Consider the following 19041-nt stretch of genomic DNA (forward strand, 5'->3'; position numbering starts at 1 on the left):
GTGATTCTGTGATTCTGTGATTCTGTAAAAATGTAGGGTGGGACCTGAGTAATCATAAATTCCTATCAATTGCACTGTCTGTGATGCATCTGAGAGATTGAAAGGTGGATAGATGAGATGTCTTTAGCCTCTAGAAATGCAGACATGGACAAATGTCAAGTAGCAACTTCATAAATGTCAGATCAACTAGTGCAAATGCTAGCAGTTTTCTTTTTGGTGAATTCTGTGCTACGCTGTACGGACATGGCATCCTTTAATGAACTGTTCCTGCTTTTCCACAAAAGGCCTCCCATGTGAACAGCGCATTTAAGCAGCTTAGTTTTTTATATTTCTCTGGGAATATAGAGCAATTATGTTTAGAAACTTTGCTGTTTTAGAAGCAACTACTAATTCAAGATAATTCAAATTAAACTTGGAAGTTCCTCTGCAAGCTTACCATAGTGTGTGTTTTTAAAAGGAGCTACCTAAAATGTGAGAAATTTGAGTGTGAATTGGTCAGAAAGTAGATTTTTCAAAATCCCTTAAAAGACGGACATTTCCAAAAGGAATTACCTCAGAAGGATGGTACTGTAATGTTTCCAAAACTCAATAGTCTTCCTGATATCGTACTGCCACAGCTATTTTCCTCACTGATTAAATGGCAGTGCTACCAATGCAGGCAGCTGTATCTGAGTCTGGGAGACCATTCTCCTCACTCACACCTGGCTAAAACAGGCCAGTTGAATTAAATGCAGAGTGCTCATTCTTTGGGGAGTGTTTCAGTCTACACTTCTATACCGTGAAGCCAGATGTCCAAGTTAGGTGAGATGAATGCCATCTCTACTATTTCGTTGCCCTTTGGTGACTGCTGTGCATGTGCCCATTTCAAGTCATGACCCAGCCACCCTGCTCCTTTTGAAGATATTTGAGACCAAACAGAAGTAGCCTATATCAGAAAAGTAATGAACGAAAGGGCATCAAAGCAGTGGAGAAGAGGTGCCTGTAGCAACTGAAACTCTTACCCCATTTCATGATGGATTACCTCCTGCAGCTGGGAGAAGATGGCAGCAGACCTTGTGAGCACTCTGACTCTGTTTTCAGTCCAAATGAACAGCAGGTCTAGTATTTCTTGTACTGTTTAGGCTACCCTGACTGTCCCTGTTTCCTCCTCCTTGGGACCCCTCTCTGACAGCCTTTTTGCTCATCTCCATCCATCAGGCCTTATGATACCTGCCTGAAAAGCTGCCTTGCTCCAGCAACCCTAGCCCAGAAACCAAGCCCTTTGTGGGTGACAAAGTTGTGTTTTGCCCTGCCTCTCCCCCTGCATGGCACTCACCACAGTGCACCCCACCAGCGAGGAGTCAGTGGCTGTCACGTGCCAGCAGTGCTGGATGCACCCTGGGAACCCCATGGGAGCTCAGTCCAGTGTGGTGCCCTGCAGTGCTCCAAGCTGCAGCCCCAGGAGAGCAAGTGCTACGGCAGCCAGAACTCAAGGATATATGGATGTAGCTGTATTAATTCATGTCCAGAATGCCTAATTCTGGGCTGACTGCTTTGCTATAGCATAGACATGGACACAGCGACACAGATGCTGTTAAAAATATCCCCTGTTGTTCAATCTCATATTTTGCTTTCTTGTAACACAAAACCTAGGATCCCTCTGAGCAACTGTGTACATTTGGTTCTGTAAATGCTTTAAAAGTATATTAAAACATTGTTCTTAGCCCAAGCCCCTGTGTGCGAGGTTTCTGACTGGAACACAATTTAATGGGTGACTCAGTAGATACATTGTATAATGGTATGACATTCTGATAACCAGTGATTTACAGCTACAATACTTAGCACTGTCTTGCTTTGGAAAGTCTTTTTATTGCTTATTTGTGTAACATATGGATACTTGGAATTTAAGAGTATTTTCATAGAATAGTGTTCTAATAGCTGGAAAAAAAACCCAAACAAGCAGATATGTAATGGAGACAGGTAATCAAACTTTAAGTTACTCCTTTAAAATGCTGTTAAGAATGTGTGAGAGTATATTGTATTGCTTTCAAACTGAATTTGAATAAATCATATCTGGCCTCTGTGCCAAGCAGTACAAACTCTCCTCAAGAGGGTCCTTCGCTGCTGTGCACTGGGGAGGTGCACAGAGGTGAAGAGGAATCAGACTAATACAGTCAAATATGTTTATTTCCCTTTAAACAAAGAAGTGCACAGCTGTAGTGAGAGTATTCTGGGTTTTAGGTAGTCTGAGTGTTTTAGTTTTATTTGTCCTAATGGGTAGTGATGGTAATTAATGCTGCAGCTTTCTGTCTATTAGCTATTAACCAATAACCAAGGAGAGCTTTAACAGAGAAATGAAAAGTGCATGTGATGAGGGGCTGCTGGATCAGCTGAGAAGAGTGGTGTGCCAATTACATTACTGCATGATTGCAAGGTCCTGTGTAGGCAGATGGACCTTAGGGACTTCTTTGACAGGACTGGAACATTAACAGTATTTATAATACACCAATATATCCTGCAAAACATCATAAACACCAGTTCTAACTCCTTCTTGTTAAAGGAGAATAAATAAAATAATGTATTCTCTGTGAAATTATTCTGGCATCCTTTGAAGTGCTTTCATTACATATCGCAGCTGAGGTGTTTACAAGAGTTACATGACTTTTAGCAAGATTTGCAAGAGAGGAGAATATGACTGACTGTATTCCTATTGACCGCTTTTGCCTCTGAGCAGGTAGCCAGAATTTAAGGCCATTGCAGGTTGCTTTCATGAGGAAGGAATATTAACAATAAAGGAGATTTTTTTCTTGGGTGCTCTTCTGAGATCCATAAGGAACTTTCCTCAGCTTTTGTGTTCATCAGTGCGGTGAGAACAAGGAGAAGGAGGCAGCTTCCTTTCTCACAGATGGAGTTTCTTGCCAGGCTGTATTCTGCCAAAAAAGGGTTCATTCTTGGCCAGCTTCCCAGAGCCTCAAAGGAGCTGCTTGCTTAGGTGGTTAACTGGCTTTGGGGGCTTTCTGGTAGTTGTATCACACTTTCCCTTGCTCCATAGCCACCAACCTGTGCAGTGCAATGCTGGCTGTCTCCGGGCTCTCAAGAAGAGGAGTATTTGTTTATTCCTTTGTTTAGAAGTCAGGCACACCAGCCTAAGCAATGGCTGCACTAGAAAGGACCAGATATTTCCTCCCAGCCTGCCCTGCTCATAAATTAAACTCCACTACCTTCAGTCGCCTGGCCACCCATAGACTCAGAGCTCATGGCATTTTACTCTCCTTCACAGTGTGAAGGTGCTGTGGGAATCCTTTGATTTGGCTGTGCAGCATGTTTTGCAAGACTCAACAAGGACAGAGCCTCTGCCTCAAAGACTTTGCAACAAAACATATTTGACTTCAGCAGAAGATAAAACCCCTAGACAGGGTTTCTATCTCAAAGTTAACAGTCAGTTATCAAGCATGGAGCTGGTGGAAGATTTGCATCTGTTTCATCTTGCAGTTTTATTTTACTTGTTTCTGTAAGAATAAACACTCCATAAAACTTACTAGTTCTGCAATTTTCCCAGCTACGGCTAATGTACACTGAATTGTTGGTTACAGTGTTCATGTTTTATTTGTACATGCGTGCATCCAGTTCTCATCTTTTACCGGCCTAAGAAAAACTCTCTTTTGATTGTAGGAAGATATTTCCACTACATCAATTAGCCACAGATGAAACATGTTGCATTTGTAGCTAACCAAAGCAAAGACTGACTTTTGCTGTAGTTTGATTAATATAAATTTAACTTATCTCAATGCATTGTTGTGCTTAAAATTTTTATGCTAACCTTTTCAGATTCATTCTCAAATTAATGTGATATGGATCTAAGTACTAATCACACACATCCTTCATGCTTTGCCAGTGGTATTCTTACTTCTTTAACTTACTGCATAGAAAGTTACTAAATTCCTTGGAAGAGTCATGAGCTGTCTGCTTGGCCACTACCTTAAAAGACGGGTATATTATGTCGTTTTTGAAGCCAAAAGAGACAGTTCACATGGAGGGTGAAAGGAAAGAAGGAAATGTTGAGGAAATGAAGTAAATGAAGTTTAGGTATGTCGTTCTCAGGCAGTGTGCTTTCTATATGTGCTTGCTTTGAGCTACAGATAAAAGCTCCTGCAAAGACTGATGGTTAAAATGAAAGGTGTCTGTAGTCATCTCCCTTTCAGTTTGGTAGTATGAAGTGTTGAAAGCATTAAGATGACAGGTTTGAGAAAGTACCATGGATTTTGTTGCAGAACTCACTAGTCATGCTCTGCTCCCTCCAGCTACTGGGCTGCAGTGCAAGACCATTCCCAGAGCCCCAGTGATGGAAAATTGGGGTGACTTTGGCACTGGTGGGAGTGGGACCGGCCTGTGTGCAACGTGCAGACACCCCAGGTTGCTCCTACTGGAGCCATCAGGGAAACGTGGAGCTCTCGATTGACCCCTTGACCTACAGCTCCTCTGAGGAGATCCCCATGGGGGAGCATGTGGCTGGCCCAGCCCAAACATGGGACACAGCAGATTTTATCAAATCTGGGGAAAAGGGAAAAAGGCCAGCTGCCAGCTGAGGGCTGCATTCAGCCTGGGTGAGGGAACAAGGCAAGAAACACATTGACCCACACCTGTGAAAAACAGTCCAAGGATAATTTTAGAACCTTAATGAACACATTTGCCAGCAGAAAAAGGAGAAAATACTTCTTCCTCTTTTTTTTTTAATTTTTTTTTGACCTTTTCAAATGACTATACAACCCTTTTTGGGCATACTTTGTAAGAACTGTTCAGACATGGTGTGGAAAAAATATGTGACTGCTCTGCCCTGTGTGGTGAGCAGAAAAATGTATCACCAAAAATAAAAATCAGTCCTTCAAGTTAATCCTGTCAGAATCCTATGTCCTTACCTATCAATAATCCTGTATTTTCATGAGCATCAAGCTGCACTGCAAGTGTTGAAACAGAAATAAGTGCACATTTTCGGGCAATTGCTTTGGGAATGTTCTTCAACAACAGAAGGTGGTACACTGGATGGCTAACAAGCTTTTCTGGTCCAGAGGGGCAATCTAGATGGACATAGAACATGCAGCCATCTACCTACTGGACTGCCAAAATATCTTTTTAAAGAGGCAAGTAAATCCTAAAGGCATCTCTTACAGCCCAAGCAGTCATCTTGGAAAACTTCTGCAGAAGTTAAGAGGAAGGAGTATTTTCCTGTGGCCACAGATGACAACTGTCGCTTTGCCATCACTGCTGTGACCTCAGATTTCTGAGGAGCACATGGTGGTCCCCAGGGAGCAGTGGATCTATGTCAGCACAGCAACACTCTCCTGCTTCTCCTGGTTCTCTTGGGTGCTGGTGTCATGGAAGCCCATGTGAAGGACCTCATTTCCCCCTCTGAGGAGGCAGATGGATATGAGATCCTCTCAGAAGAGGAACAACATTGTCCAACACCATTTGACTCTCTGGTAGTGGACACAACACGCTTCCCTCCAACATCTGCCCACCACTTCCCAGCATCTCGAAGCCACAGTCTCTTGTCAAGGTCTACATCTGCAACCTCATCTGAACTGCAGGTGGGAGCACTTCCCAACTTCACCGGCTACATTTAGCTCCATGTGTCACTTTGTTATTTGGACAGAATAAAGTAAAGCTGTTTTCTCACAAAGAGATGAAGTCAGTATTCTTGGCATCATACTGAAAAAATCTCCACTGCCAACAGCACTTGCCTTTCCTGAAGGAGTGAGTTCAGAGCTGGGTGCAGTTTAAAGAGTAAGTGACTCTGGCTCAGATGGGAGAGCTGGACAAACCTTAGAAAATCTTGATCAAAAGTAAAATAAATCATCCAGACTGAAGCTCAAAGTTGTCTTCTTCACAGTCTTTATTGTACATCTAGAACAAATTTCTTGTTTCACTTCTAAAAAACATCAGATTACCAACTTTTGAAGGGGATTTTTTAAATTATGTGGTACTTTTTGGAGTGTTGTTTTATTTTTTTTCTATTTTGAGAGGTCTGTTTGTTCCATTCATCTCATTTATAAAAGTTTAAAATCCCTGTCATTGTTATGTGCTGAACAAACCCAGTAAGAGCTGGGAATTTTTGTTCCACTTTGCTTTCTTAAAGCCTAGCAGTAACATTTGTCTTTGCCTGCTTAAATGCAAAATGCTGGTCAAGTGTGTGACAAGATCTCATTTGTTTAACAGGTAAGCTGCAAGGTGCTGCAATTCTTTCATCAGTACATGTTGGGCTGCAACTACTTCTGGATGCTCTGTGAAGGCATTTATCTTCACACGCTGATCGTGGTGGCGGTGTTTGCTGAAGAGCAGTGTTTGCACTGGTATTATCTCCTGGGCTGGGGTACGTATGTTGTAATTTGTAGCAAGATGGTCAATTCTTTCAGATGCTTGAAGTCCTCTAGCACTTACACACCTGAATTGTTGTATTTATACCACTAGGTCATAGCTTAAGATTGAGTTCTTGTGTCCTAAATTTGAAAGCATTTATCTGGATGGGCCTGGAGACTTACAAAAATCAGCAGAAGTCAGTATCCATTATTTACTGCATCTTGGGATTTGATGAAAGAAATACTAAAGTTATGTTAAGCAAAGCTTTTGGAGAGAAATAGATTTCTGTCCAAACACATCTCTTTTCTGAACAGAAGTTTTCCATTTTTGTCACTTTCTATGCAAAAATATTAACCTGTGGCAGTACCTATAAAAGTATATTTTCTCTGGAATTAAGGAGAGGAAAAATCAGTATCTATGTCTCCCAAAGTGAAAAAACACAGAATGCAGAAAGAGGAACTAGAATTTCTCTGGAAGTGAATCCAATATCAGATATATTTTGTCAGATGTTGTTTTAATGGAGAAGATTCAATTTTACCTACACAGGAGTAGATAACGGCTCTGTTGTCAGGGCTGATTTTGTCCAACAACAGTAATCTCTAAATCATTTCGGAGAAACATACAGGTGTCAATAAGAAAATCTCAATAATATTCTATGAGAGAGGTTACAAACACGTACACTATGGATGCAGATTCCGTGCAGTCACACGCATACTGCCCATGGAACCATGACGAGGTCTGGTCCTTCATCTCCAAATACGCAATTTTTTTTCTGTTTTCACTAAGGGATCCCTTGCTTTTTAGTGGCAACAGCGGATATTTATCCTTTGGACTGTCAGCTCCCATAAAAGGCTGACATGCGACCAATATATTACAGTGGAGTGCAGTTTCTTTGACATTTAAATCACTATTGTAAATCCAGTCCACACAAATGTTGACAGAAAATCATTATCAAGAGCTTTTTCCCAGTTTGGAAACCATGAATCTCTGTCCTCATTCCATTTTCTGATGAGCCAGTCCCCATGTCTTGAAACCACTGGTGCAGCTAAGCAGCAAATTATGAACCATTATCCATCATCTCACTGCATGAAGGGATGTTCACTTGTATTCATCTCTTGCAATCCCAATCTGAAGCAGATAGAATTAACACTGTATTTTTCTCTTTGGAGAGGTTACACCTGTTCAACATTATTTCATTTACTGCAGGAAAATTAAAAATAGCCCTGCTGCTTAAACAGAGAAAAATTAGGACTGAATTAGATCAGAGAAAAATGACCCAGTTCTGAATGTTCTGAAGAACTTTAAAACTGACTTCATGCACTATTTAGGCAACAGTATCGGGGCCTAAATAGGCAGTAACAGCAAAGTGGAAAGTTGCTCTTCCCCTATTTGTATTTTCATTCAAGAGCCTGGTGACTTACTTTTCTCTTACGGTATAACACTTAGTGCTCTCTGGATACCTACGTTAGCTACCTAGAAAATTAACATGATTTTCTAGTTTGTATGTATTGTAGTGCAAGATAACAATTTCCAAGCATGTAAGAACTCATCTTCTATTTTTTAACGAAAATGCCATCATGTCCTCTTTTATCATATGATAATGACATATTTTCTGAGAATTTATTGGAATTTCTTGGACTTAAGTCTGTGGAACATCAGCAGCTCTTAAATGAAGACAACCTTCTTGAAGAACCCTGAGGTTTCTGGACTTCATTGATTCAAGTAGCTGAGCCCTCTTGAAGCAAGCAACTGTGCTATCACAAAGTTTTCATAGTTCAGACTATTTGAATATACCAAGTCTGACAGGGCTCTGCTTTTGAAATGGCAGTCCTATGTAAAGAGTAATTTTAAACATTTCCTTCCAGATAAAGCTTTTTCCATTTTCATGTCTTTCAGCATAAGCCTTCCCAGAATTCCATATCCAGTTATGGAAGAGGAAAATGGTCATAAACGTTTTTCTGGGTGGTGACTTTCAATTTAGACAGCGCATTTTAATGCAGCTGGGACAGCTAGCCTGCAGTGAAAGCTTCTGAGCTAACTGTAATATTGCATAGAACAGCACTAGCATGATGGTGGATAATTCAGTTGAATTATCATGGTGAAGTTGACTGATAAGATACTCATCAGTATCTGCAGCACTGCCCAAAAACTAAATCAGGTGGTGTCTGTGGTAATAGGATGAAGACATCTTGAGAAGGAAAAGGTTAATACAACTGGACAAAACTCCTGACTATGAAGTCTGCAGCCTTTTTAATGAAACTAGATGAATACTTTCACAAAAAAAAAGTAATCATTAGCACCTCCTAACTAAGGTATAAATCATTAATAGCAAAATGATCTAATTAGAACTATCTGGCCACCCCTTAAGTTTTCATAAATCAGTGTAATTCCACCAATTCCCAGAGTCTGACCTTAAACATCCAGCTATGTTAATCAATGGAGAGAGATACATTTCTCCAAAGGCCAATGCAGAGCAACCAGAGCAGGTTGTGCTCTGAATTAAAATTCAAAAGATCAAGGTAAATGTACAACACAAGATGAAGTTACTCATTATTCATTGTTTTAACTTATCCCTGTGCAAGAAGTTTTATATTCTTTTCTCTGGAAAAATCACTGATGACATTTTAAAAATAGCTTTATAAGAAAAATAAAAATCTAAACAAATATAAAACACATCTACAAAAGGCTTGAAATGATTGAATGGAATCTGACATGGACAGATGTATTTCAAGGCTGATGCCTTCAGGTGACCCCCTTCTCTGGGAACTGTTGCTGGGGATGTCATTTCTCATTTGTTGTTGTTTCACTGGGTCAGGAAATCACCCTTATGCAGGGCAAGAAAATAGTATCAAATGTGCATCCAGCTACAGTCCACTCTGGCTGCTTCAAGCAGCTTTATCCACATAAAAGTGAGAAGAAAAACATTTATTTGGACAGTGCTGAAACTGAGTGTCTTCCAAATTCAGCTGGAAATACAATTAAACATAACTGCCAATTTGTGCCATAAAGGACCTGGCATGACCTGAAGGGATATATCATACCTTTTCCTGGGATGGCTGGGGTAAGACCTTTTCTGTGTTACTGCTCACCACGTGTTGATGAGACCCCTGGTGTGATACACGTTGTGCCACCAAGACCAAACAAGCCTTGGTGCTCCACTTCTCATTCACTCTCTGCCTTTTGGCCTTTTACAAGAGAAGAGCAACATCTAGACCTAGAAGAGCCTATCCAGCCTGCAGCTGGAAATTTGAGCTGTAGAAAGTCATGAGCTTCTTACTCTGTAACTGACTAATGAAAACTTTCCGTCCCGTTCTTAAGATTTGCTTGTGAATGTGTTGAGCCAAATATTCTAGGCTAATGCATTTAGCAGAAGAAAAAAGGTCCCTTGCTATCATGTGGAACACTCTACTCGCAGTACTCCAGGCCAGAGCTTTCATATGAAGAATTTTTTTGGTATTTTTGGAAAGGCCCCTTAAAAGTTGCACTTCAATCTGTCTGTCAACAAAACTGGCCCAAACTTGCTCCACTTCTAAGTCAAAAGGATTTTCTCAAGCTGTCAATCCCATAAGCTCTCCCTGAGGTTGGAAGCTCCTTTCTTTCTGTTCTGAGCTTTTGCTGTTGAGCGGTTGTTCTACCCTAAAAAGGCATTCTGCAGCCAGAGGCCAAGTAATCCTTTTCTAACGAAATATAAAGAAGGCGGCAATCCAGTTTGTTCTCCCACATCTGTACTGTCCTCCCAAGGTAAACTGCAGTAAGAACTTTTTTTGATAGTAGAGTAAGTAGCAGTTGCTTAAAGGTACCTGGATACATCAACATGTCCTATTTACATACTTTTTTGACCTTATTCTCACTCCAGCATTGTCTGGCCTGTGCTCAGAATTTGGCTAGGGATTCTCTGTCTCTTCTAAAAGTGTTTATCAAATCTCTGACACTTGAATAAACAATCCACTCAAATGTGAATTTATGGTACCCGCAGCTCCACTCCCTACTGAGATAAAGTTCCATGGGGTGGGCTTGGCTGCACAGAGGATGGGAACTTGCAGAAGGTATCCCAAATCCTTATCCCAAAAAAACCTCCTGACTCCAAACATTTTCTCTTGCCATAGGCTCCAAAGGAGCAACTCCTTGCTCTGCTGTTCGTTGCTCCATAATCTGGCATGCAAGTTAATGTGCCTCTCTTGCTCAACAGTGATTTACATCGTTTTCATAAATGACCCTGGTTTCCCGAGGGAATACTCCACTGAGAACCAACTGATCTCTGCCTCCTCCCCACACTGCCTGCTCACACCCTTTCCTGCACAAGCTGCTGCAGCTTTGTCACTCCCAGGAGAGCGTGGCCCGTGAGCTTTGCTCCTCCTTTTGACCTGCCTTGAGTGTTACTCCCTTTTGCATCTCACCATCGAGGTAATGCTGGAGCCCTGTGTGCGATTGGATTGCATTTCTTTCCTAAAAGCTGTGATTTCACATACATGTGTTTTGTGGACAAGAGACTTATTAGTATGTGCGACACATGAAATTCAAGCTAAAAAATTACCAAGACTGATCTATAACTTTAATAATTTCAGGGTTCCCTTTAGTGCCAGCATCTATTCATGCTGTTGCAAGAGCCAAATACTTCAATGACAAGTGAGTAACATGTCTGTTTTTGAAAGATCTTAGCATAATTTAACTGTGTAACATGTTTTATTTGAGTTAATAATAAATTTTACTGGTTTATTTCACCTCTAGCTGCTGGATGAGTGTTGACACGCACTTGCTTTATATTGTTCATGGACCTGTAATGGCAGCTTTATTGGTAAGAATGTTATTTGCTGTCAACAGTTTAATGTTAATTTTAGAAATGCTGCTAACCTGTATGGAATATAAGTTTTTGTACTTTAAGTATTCTGGTCAAAACACAGAAGTAGCTAGATGTTTTCTCCACTCAGTGTTAAGAGCAGAGATTCTCAATACCTTTCAAAAACAAGTCCTGAAAAAGAATCAGATTTTGAGGCGAACAGAATCACCAATAGCTTTTGGAAATCAAGGTGGTCACTCTCCCCCAGCATAACTTGTTTGTGACAAATGTCCTGCATTTATGTGACATTGATGATGCATTTAGATACACCTTAGCTGGGGTGAGCTGAGTGTAGTCTGGTTGCTCAGCAGGAGTTTTACTTGCCACTGAACAGGTATGGTCCAAAGGTAAGGAGCTAAACTTGTCCAGCTTGGGAGGACAAGATTCAAAGTGCAGCTCGGCAATGTGTATACATATAGCATGTTATACACCAGTGGTGCCATTTGGCATGGTAATGCTTACCTTCCTGAAAGGTGCAGAAAGGGTTCTGTTCAACCCAAACTCTCCTCAGTGTGTCACCCAAGATGCACTTTCAGCTCTTGAGCTGCCTCTTAGCTTGCAAACACTTGCATAGATGTACCTGCAGTCATCACCTCAGAGATCAAACAGAAGGGTGGTGAGTACTGGGAACACCTTTGAATAAAGAAACAACCCTCAGTCTAATAACTGCAAAACTTGAAAATCTTTCTACACTTTCTTGAGAAGCAGTCCTGCACACCAGTGATGTGAAGAAGCCCATTCCTCTCTGCCATATATAATCTGCTGTTCCCATAGAATCACATCTACTGTGGTTCAGTCTTGATTGATTCAGCTGTTGTAATGCCAACTAACTTCTAGGGGAGGTCAAAGGCCATTTAACCTTTATTTTTATCGTCATGCTCCAAGTCTGAATGTCTTAGCCACACAGAAAAAAAGGAGGGACTGGTTTTTTGTGGAAAAAGAGCAATCTTTAACTGCTTCCGAAATAAGGCATTATAATTTCTGGTTCGTGCTTATGTCATTTCCAGTCTTATTTTTGACAATGTCTACAGAATGTCCTGCATGATTTGCTACAAAAATCTCATAGTGACACACTGATTCAGAAGAGTTGAGGATTTTTACCTTTGTAAAGTCTTTTTTCCACTTTTCACAGTTACTTCCAGAAATTCTAAAAGTGAAGGTTAAGCAGAGTGAGTGAAGTCAGAGGAGGATGGTGAATAAGATTTAGATTTAATGTTGAATGGGATCTCAGAAGTCATTTTTTATTCTTTTTTTTCCAGTAAGTCACAAATGTAAAACAGTTGAAAGATCAGATTACTGATCCATGTTTTATTGTTCTGAAAGATTCAACTGACATTTCTCATGTATCTATGGAATTTGAGCTATTAAAATATCTATGTAAGTTATGCAACTTACATAATATCAGGCACCTATGCTTTGGAACTTAAATGGACTTTTTTTCAGATTATTTTTTAAAAGAGATATGTAAGATATGCAACTTACATACCTCTTTTCAAAAATAATCTGAAAAAAAGTCCATTTAAGTTCCAAAGCATAGGTGCCTGATATTACTGTACCAGAGTGGAAGTGATCTGGGTACAATGGAGTGAGAGATTTGTGATACCTAGGATGCCCGCAGGGTACCCATTGGGCTCATCATCAGCCTGGGCCTGCCCTCTCCATTCCTCCTCAGGCTCCCAACGCATCCCACAAGGACCTCTGTGAAGCCAGGGTCAAGGGCAGGTTTCTGTATGCTGAGCACCCACAGCTGGAATCACATTTCCAGAAAAGGTTGAGGAGATCAGATGCTGAGCCGCTTGATATAGCTGACCATAAAGATCAGACACTTGCTGAAGTGTCTGGCATTTCTGCCCCGAGCCAGCACATGTTAACTTGTACCTGTGGGTAGTGTAGCACTGGGTCCATGCAGTCTGGTGGAGGCAAGGGGTAGCCTAGGTTTTTCTCAAGGGCAGCCTTGCTCACCTGCTCATACACAAGCCTGAAGTATTGGCGCCTGTAATCTAGAGCACATTCCTCAGAGAAATTGTTTACCCCTATAGGTCCCATACGCCCAGGGACATCCTGGAGTTTGTCTCACCTGACTGCAGACATTATCAGTACGGACTGAAGCAAGATATCTAGGTGACCTTCAGACTCAGAGTCTTGGTTACTCCTGCAGGAAAATGCATCCACCTCGTTTAAACTTCAGACATAAAAACGAGATTAATTGTTTCCTGGAAATCCTAGATTTCCCACATCAGCATCAAAACACCCAGTGCTTCCTGGAACTGATCCCTGTCTGAAACATCCATTCAGGCTTCCTAAGGGAAGCATGTAGAGCAGCTTAACATCTCTTTTCTGAAGGCATTCAAGGTATTCTCCAGGTCCTGATTCCCATGGAACTGCCCATGATGAGCTATGATAAAGCTAGAAAGTTAAATATTACTGCCATTTATGTGTTCTGTATTTTTAATTTGAATGCTTTCACCTACAGTTACTTTGCTTTTGCAGGTCAATTTTTTCTTTTTGCTTAACATTGTCCGAGTTTTGGTGACAAAGCTAAGAGACACCCACCGTGCTGAATCCAACATGTATATGAAGGCTGTCAGAGCCACTTTAATCCTGGTGCCCTTGCTAGGAATTCAGTTTGTTATTATTCCTTGGAGACCAGAAAACCGACTTGCTGGAGAAATATATGATTACATCATGCATATATTAATGCATTACCAGGTATGTTATATAGTAGCAACATCAGCTTAGGTGAGGTGCTTGTTCTTAAGTTATTTAGCCAAAGATGCTGTTGCCAGTTGTTTTGCCCTGAAACTGAGCGTGACCATGGTTTTGCAGTTCTTTTCCAACCACTTTCACATTGTTGGATTATCTGCCCCGGCACAAATAGCATCGTTGCATAAAGAACAACCACAAGATAGGAGAAACAATGAGAAAAAGTAGCAAAAATGATCAGATGACATTATTTCTAAACTAAGGAGAGAAAATTGAGATCAGAAAGGGCTTCTATGTTCAAAGCACTGTTTCTGTGGAAGTGTTCAGATTTATTGATTGATTATTGAAACTAGTGCTGTGAGGTTAATATTAAAACTAGCTGTATATGCATGCTGTAGTACAGAGAGAATGCCAAGACACAGAAGAGATGACTAAGACAGTAAGGCTTCATTTAGGATTTAGAACTCCATTATTAGGCAGTTTAAAATAAAATACAACACTGGCATTTTTATTTATATATGCTTTGAAATTACAGCATCATTGCTTAAGTCTGATTTGCTTTCTTTTAAAAAGAAAACAAAACAAACCTTGGTTATCTGGTTTACTGACTGTAATATGTCCAGTCCTATATTGACTTGGAAAGGCAGATTTCTAATGCATTTGTTAGTAGCAGTCGACATAGGTGAGCAGAGTGACCAACTTCTTGTTTCCTTTCATACAGAAGCTCAATCTAGAAATTGTTTTATTGTTGTCATAAGAAAACAGTTTAAAAAATTGCTGGTGCTTTTTTCCTTAAATGATGTGATAAATAATGCTACAAAAATCTATGTGTGCTGTCATCTTAGATTATATTTTCTGCTTATCACCCTTATCCCTTCAAAACTGTGGGTGTGCATGCTACTGCGTGCATAGAATAACTGAAGCTATATGTCTATTTTTGCAGTGTATGCCATTTTATATTACAGTTCTGCTTAAAAGAAATGAGAGTCTGTTTCTTCCACTGTTACCTGCATTGTCATTTCATCAGTCTCAAGGGCTATAAGGGAATATCTCCAAATAAGTTTTCTTGTGACAAGTTGCTTACACTTTTAGCAAGTTATAGTAAGATGGAGTGTTACAATGATCATTTTACTCTTAAAACATCTTTCAAATCCTGTGAGGTGGTTGGAGAATTACAACAGGAATGTTACTTATCCTAATTCACATGCCTAGTTGTGATCAGAAAGTCACCAACTGAAGTTAAAATGGAACTAGAAACAAAACCAAAGTATTGTGAAACTGTTGTACCAATGGACGGGATTAGGAAAGGGATGGATCTGAGGAGGCAAAGTTTCGTCTCTGATGGATTCCTTCTGCCCTTGTCCCAGTCACCAGGAATGGTTGTCTCACCATGGCTTATTGACCCCTATCATCCCCTGCCAATACATTTTGTCTTGTTTCAGCAGTGGGGATGGTGCTAGAGTCACCATCATGGGTATGTGTTGGGGGCTGCCTGTGCACCACTGCCACTGTGCCTAGAGACTGCCACCGGTCATGCCAAGCAGTGACCGCCCACTCAGGGCTGTTCCAGTCAGGACAGCAATGCAGATCTCACCAAAGAGCTCTGGACACCTCTATAACGTAATCTCAGTGTGCTTCCCACCAGCATGGGAAATTTGGCCTTTTAGGAGGGCTATGCAGTTATCCTGCTAACTGCAGCTGACAGTGATGTCCCCTTTTCTACTTAGGGAGGATTTTTAATTGTATTTTAAAATAAACTTTCTTAATCCTTTCCCAAATATTTCTCATATGCCTATTTAAGATAGCCAGCTATATAATCACTCCTCTGGTGCTCATTTTCTTCTAGGACTGATGATGTAATTAGGAGGTGTTGTATTAGCTTATGCAAGAGCTGTATTTCCCCGCTAGCTATTGCTCATAAGCCACAGCACAGCCTGCCTCTCCATAAACTAGCAGCAGTCTCTGCATCCACTGGCATGTCAATCATATACAAGCAGGCATAATGGGTGCAATTATGAATTTATTTATTTTTGTGGAAAATACAATACATTCTGCATTTCTGTACTGGTTAAATGATAAAATTTGTATGCCTTTTCTAGAACAGAGACAGTTTTCAACAGCACATCACTGCTTTAAGTGAGCATGATGGTTTGATATATTAGTTACATTGTCCACGTACACAGAAATGGTGCAAACAAGCACTGCAATCTGCTGTAAAAATCAGGATTGAAGATGATCAATGAGAAAGAATTTGTTCCCACAAGAAACTAGGTAATGGAATTTCTTTCAGAGGACAGTTTTCCCAATCTATGCAGCTTTATTCAGAACAAAATTAACCCATTTAAAAGTAGCCTCTTACAAATAGTAAGGTATTTCAACACATTTTAGAAGGTATTCATTCAATCTGTTTCTCCATTTAAAGGAAAAAGAATATCCTCTGTGATGTCAAACCAGACAGGAACATTTTCTCCTGTGCAGTTAAGGTCAAATGCTTTTGACAACATAAGTGTCCTTTTTATTTCCTGTTCTTTTTTTTTTTTTCCTTTGCAATATTAGTAATTTCAAAACTTTCTTGAAAGCTGGTTTTTTGAAAAACTGGCTATTATAAAGTGCCATTTTTGTATGAAGAATATACATACAAAAAGACAGTGATGAAACGTCCAGCAAAGAGCAGGAGAAGCAGCAGATTGTGAGATTTGACTGATAGGACCTCCCCATCATTTTGCAGCAAGTGTACTGCAGTCTTCAGCCTTCTCCTGACAATCTCCCTACCTCAGCAGCAGCAGAAACTGCACAGACACATGCTTTGCTTAGCTTATTTTTTTAACATCACGTAAATGCACGTTGTAATGCAGCCATTTACCTCAGAGATGCGGTATGAATGTGCTGTGAATGAAGATGATGAGGAACACAGTACTGTTTTTCTCAAAGCTCTTTTATCTTTGCTGAAATGAAAGAGATAGGAATGGGAAGTACTGCTATGAAGAACCTTGGACACACTTTTTTAAATTTTGTTGTCCATTCAGATCCAGAAGTGAGAAGTGAATGGACATGGATGAAAGCCCACACAGAGAATCACAAACTGATTTTTTAATGTTATGATCATCTTTACAATTGCATGTGCCATCATCTTCTGCCATCAATAATGAATATATCATCCCACTAAAACTTAAATGACAACACAGTGTGTAATTAGGGCAGAAATTAAGGCCATGGGCATGCTCAGGAATAGCAGGAATAAGCATAGCGATGTATGCTTTCTTGGTTTTATGGAGACATAAGCTAGAAGAAAATCATAGTCCTGCTTTAGAGGCGTAAGTTTTTGGTTGACTTTGTGGTGTTTCTCAAACCAGAGCTTATGTACAAACTATTGTACATTGCATATTGTATACCGGGATTTGAGTTTTTTGAGAAAACTCAGTTTTTCCAAAACATTAAAAGAAACTTCTTCTCACTGTCTACCCTTCCTCCTCCTTGCATATGCTTTTCTGTGTTCATATTTGAAGTCATATCAAATTACAAATTCTGCATTAGAGAAAATTTATTGAAGTAAAATAATTGCCAAAATTTGGGCAATCAGCACCTCTTCAAACCAGCCTGTGTATGACTAATATATAAGTATTTTGTTAAAACAGTTATTGCTTACCCTACATTTGTGGTCCAAAATATACACTTGAGAGTCCAAGACATTTTATAAAGAAGTGTTAGCTACTAGTTAACTGGTAATCAGTTAAATGAGGGTTTATAAAAAGGATACAGCTGTAAAGCTATTCAGATCAGCCCTTGGGAACACAAACTATTGTATTACAGTTTTCCCCTCAATTTCACAAACTGTCTTACGTTTAGTTTATAATAACTGCTCTAAGCAATTTAAAATGAAGGCATTTGGCTCCCAGTGATGCTATGTAATGCTATTTTAGTAAGAGCGAGTGCAGCTCGGACATGTTTCTGAATGGCAGGCTCTTGTGTGCAAGAATTTCCTCTTACTAATATCACACTTTCTCACCTCATGTTCCTGCCTTGGCCCTGATGAATCTTGTAGCAGTAGTTAAATATTATCTGAACAACTGTGGCAATAATTAAATTAATTGTAAACCATTTAAGACCAAGGTATGATTTGCAATTTCTCCTTTTTTTCTGTCCCCCTGCCTTCAAATTCACCAGTCATGTTTGTTTTTTCCTTTGTCTGACCACTGATACCTCTTCTCACATCCTCTTCATCCATCGTGATGCCCCACATAAAATTTCACTTATCCTGACACAGAATTCACTTTAAAGCCTTCCTGGGGTAGCTGGATTCTCCTCAGCCAGCACTTTTAACTGGGTAACTGCACTCTGACAAACGAGTGGCAGTGGGTAGGACACAACTCCTCTGCCATCTGTTTAGCAAAGTCAGTGGCAGTGTGGTACTCCACTGTAAGCAAAATATTTATCATCTACCTTACATACTGTTTCATTTTCCTTCTCTAAGCCTCTTGTACAAAAATAACTTCATAGCCAAAATAAATAATCTATAAATGCTAGTATTATAGAAGAAAATGCTAAAACATGTTGAAAAGACAAAAATCTGTGTAAGAAAATAACCGTGAATGAGGGGGAGGTTAGGTGCAGTGCCTGTGATGCAGACAAAGTGGAATAATGTTTTTATCTTGTATCCATTAAGTCCAAATTTCCAAACCACAAAAAAAAAAATCTGATCTCTAAACATTTTTTTTTTCCTTTCTCTTAGGGCTTACTTGTGGCAACTATATTCTGCTTCTTCAATGGTGAGGTAAGCACATGAAATACAGCAAATGAGCAGGACTTGAACAAGAGTCAGTGTGTTGTTCGTTAATGCAGAAATGAAACATGTCACACTGCAAACTTTGAAACTACACAAAGTCGCTTTTTACTCGCTATATACAAACAGCAGTGTGAATCTTTGAAAGCTCTGTGCAGAGCGTGACTTGAATTTCTCATAGCAGCTGAAACAGAAGTGTTACCATTAGAAAGCAGATGGCGCCAAATGTGGTACAGGCATGAGACTCTCCCCCTACCATCTGCAATTCTGAGACAGAGGTCTAAGTAAAGGAGAAAAATGTTCTACTTCCTTCCTGCCTCACAATAGCAGCATGCATCACTTGGAAGGACCACAGTGCCCCATAAGAAGCAGTGGGGATCTTCAGTGG

General features: G+C 40.1%; 1 protein-coding gene across 1 annotated transcript; it reads left to right on the forward strand.

Annotated features, from left to right (window-relative positions):
* Nucleotides 1–5351: 5351 nt before the first annotated feature.
* Nucleotides 5352–18644, forward strand: LOC104535122 (calcitonin gene-related peptide type 1 receptor-like; the record flags this gene model as incomplete). Its single annotated transcript, XM_010185892.1, has 6 exons — nucleotides 5352–5456; nucleotides 6193–6346; nucleotides 10899–10959; nucleotides 11062–11128; nucleotides 13661–13879; nucleotides 18603–18644. Coding segments are annotated over exons 1-6 (648 nt in total), but the record flags the coding sequence as incomplete, so codon positions are not given.
* Nucleotides 18645–19041: the final 397 nt, after the last annotated feature.

Source organism: Mesitornis unicolor, unplaced genomic scaffold (genome assembly GCF_000695765.1).
Source record: "Mesitornis unicolor isolate BGI_N332 unplaced genomic scaffold, ASM69576v1 Scaffold12476, whole genome shotgun sequence".
NCBI classification, from domain to species: Eukaryota; Metazoa; Chordata; class Aves; order Mesitornithiformes; family Mesitornithidae; genus Mesitornis; species Mesitornis unicolor.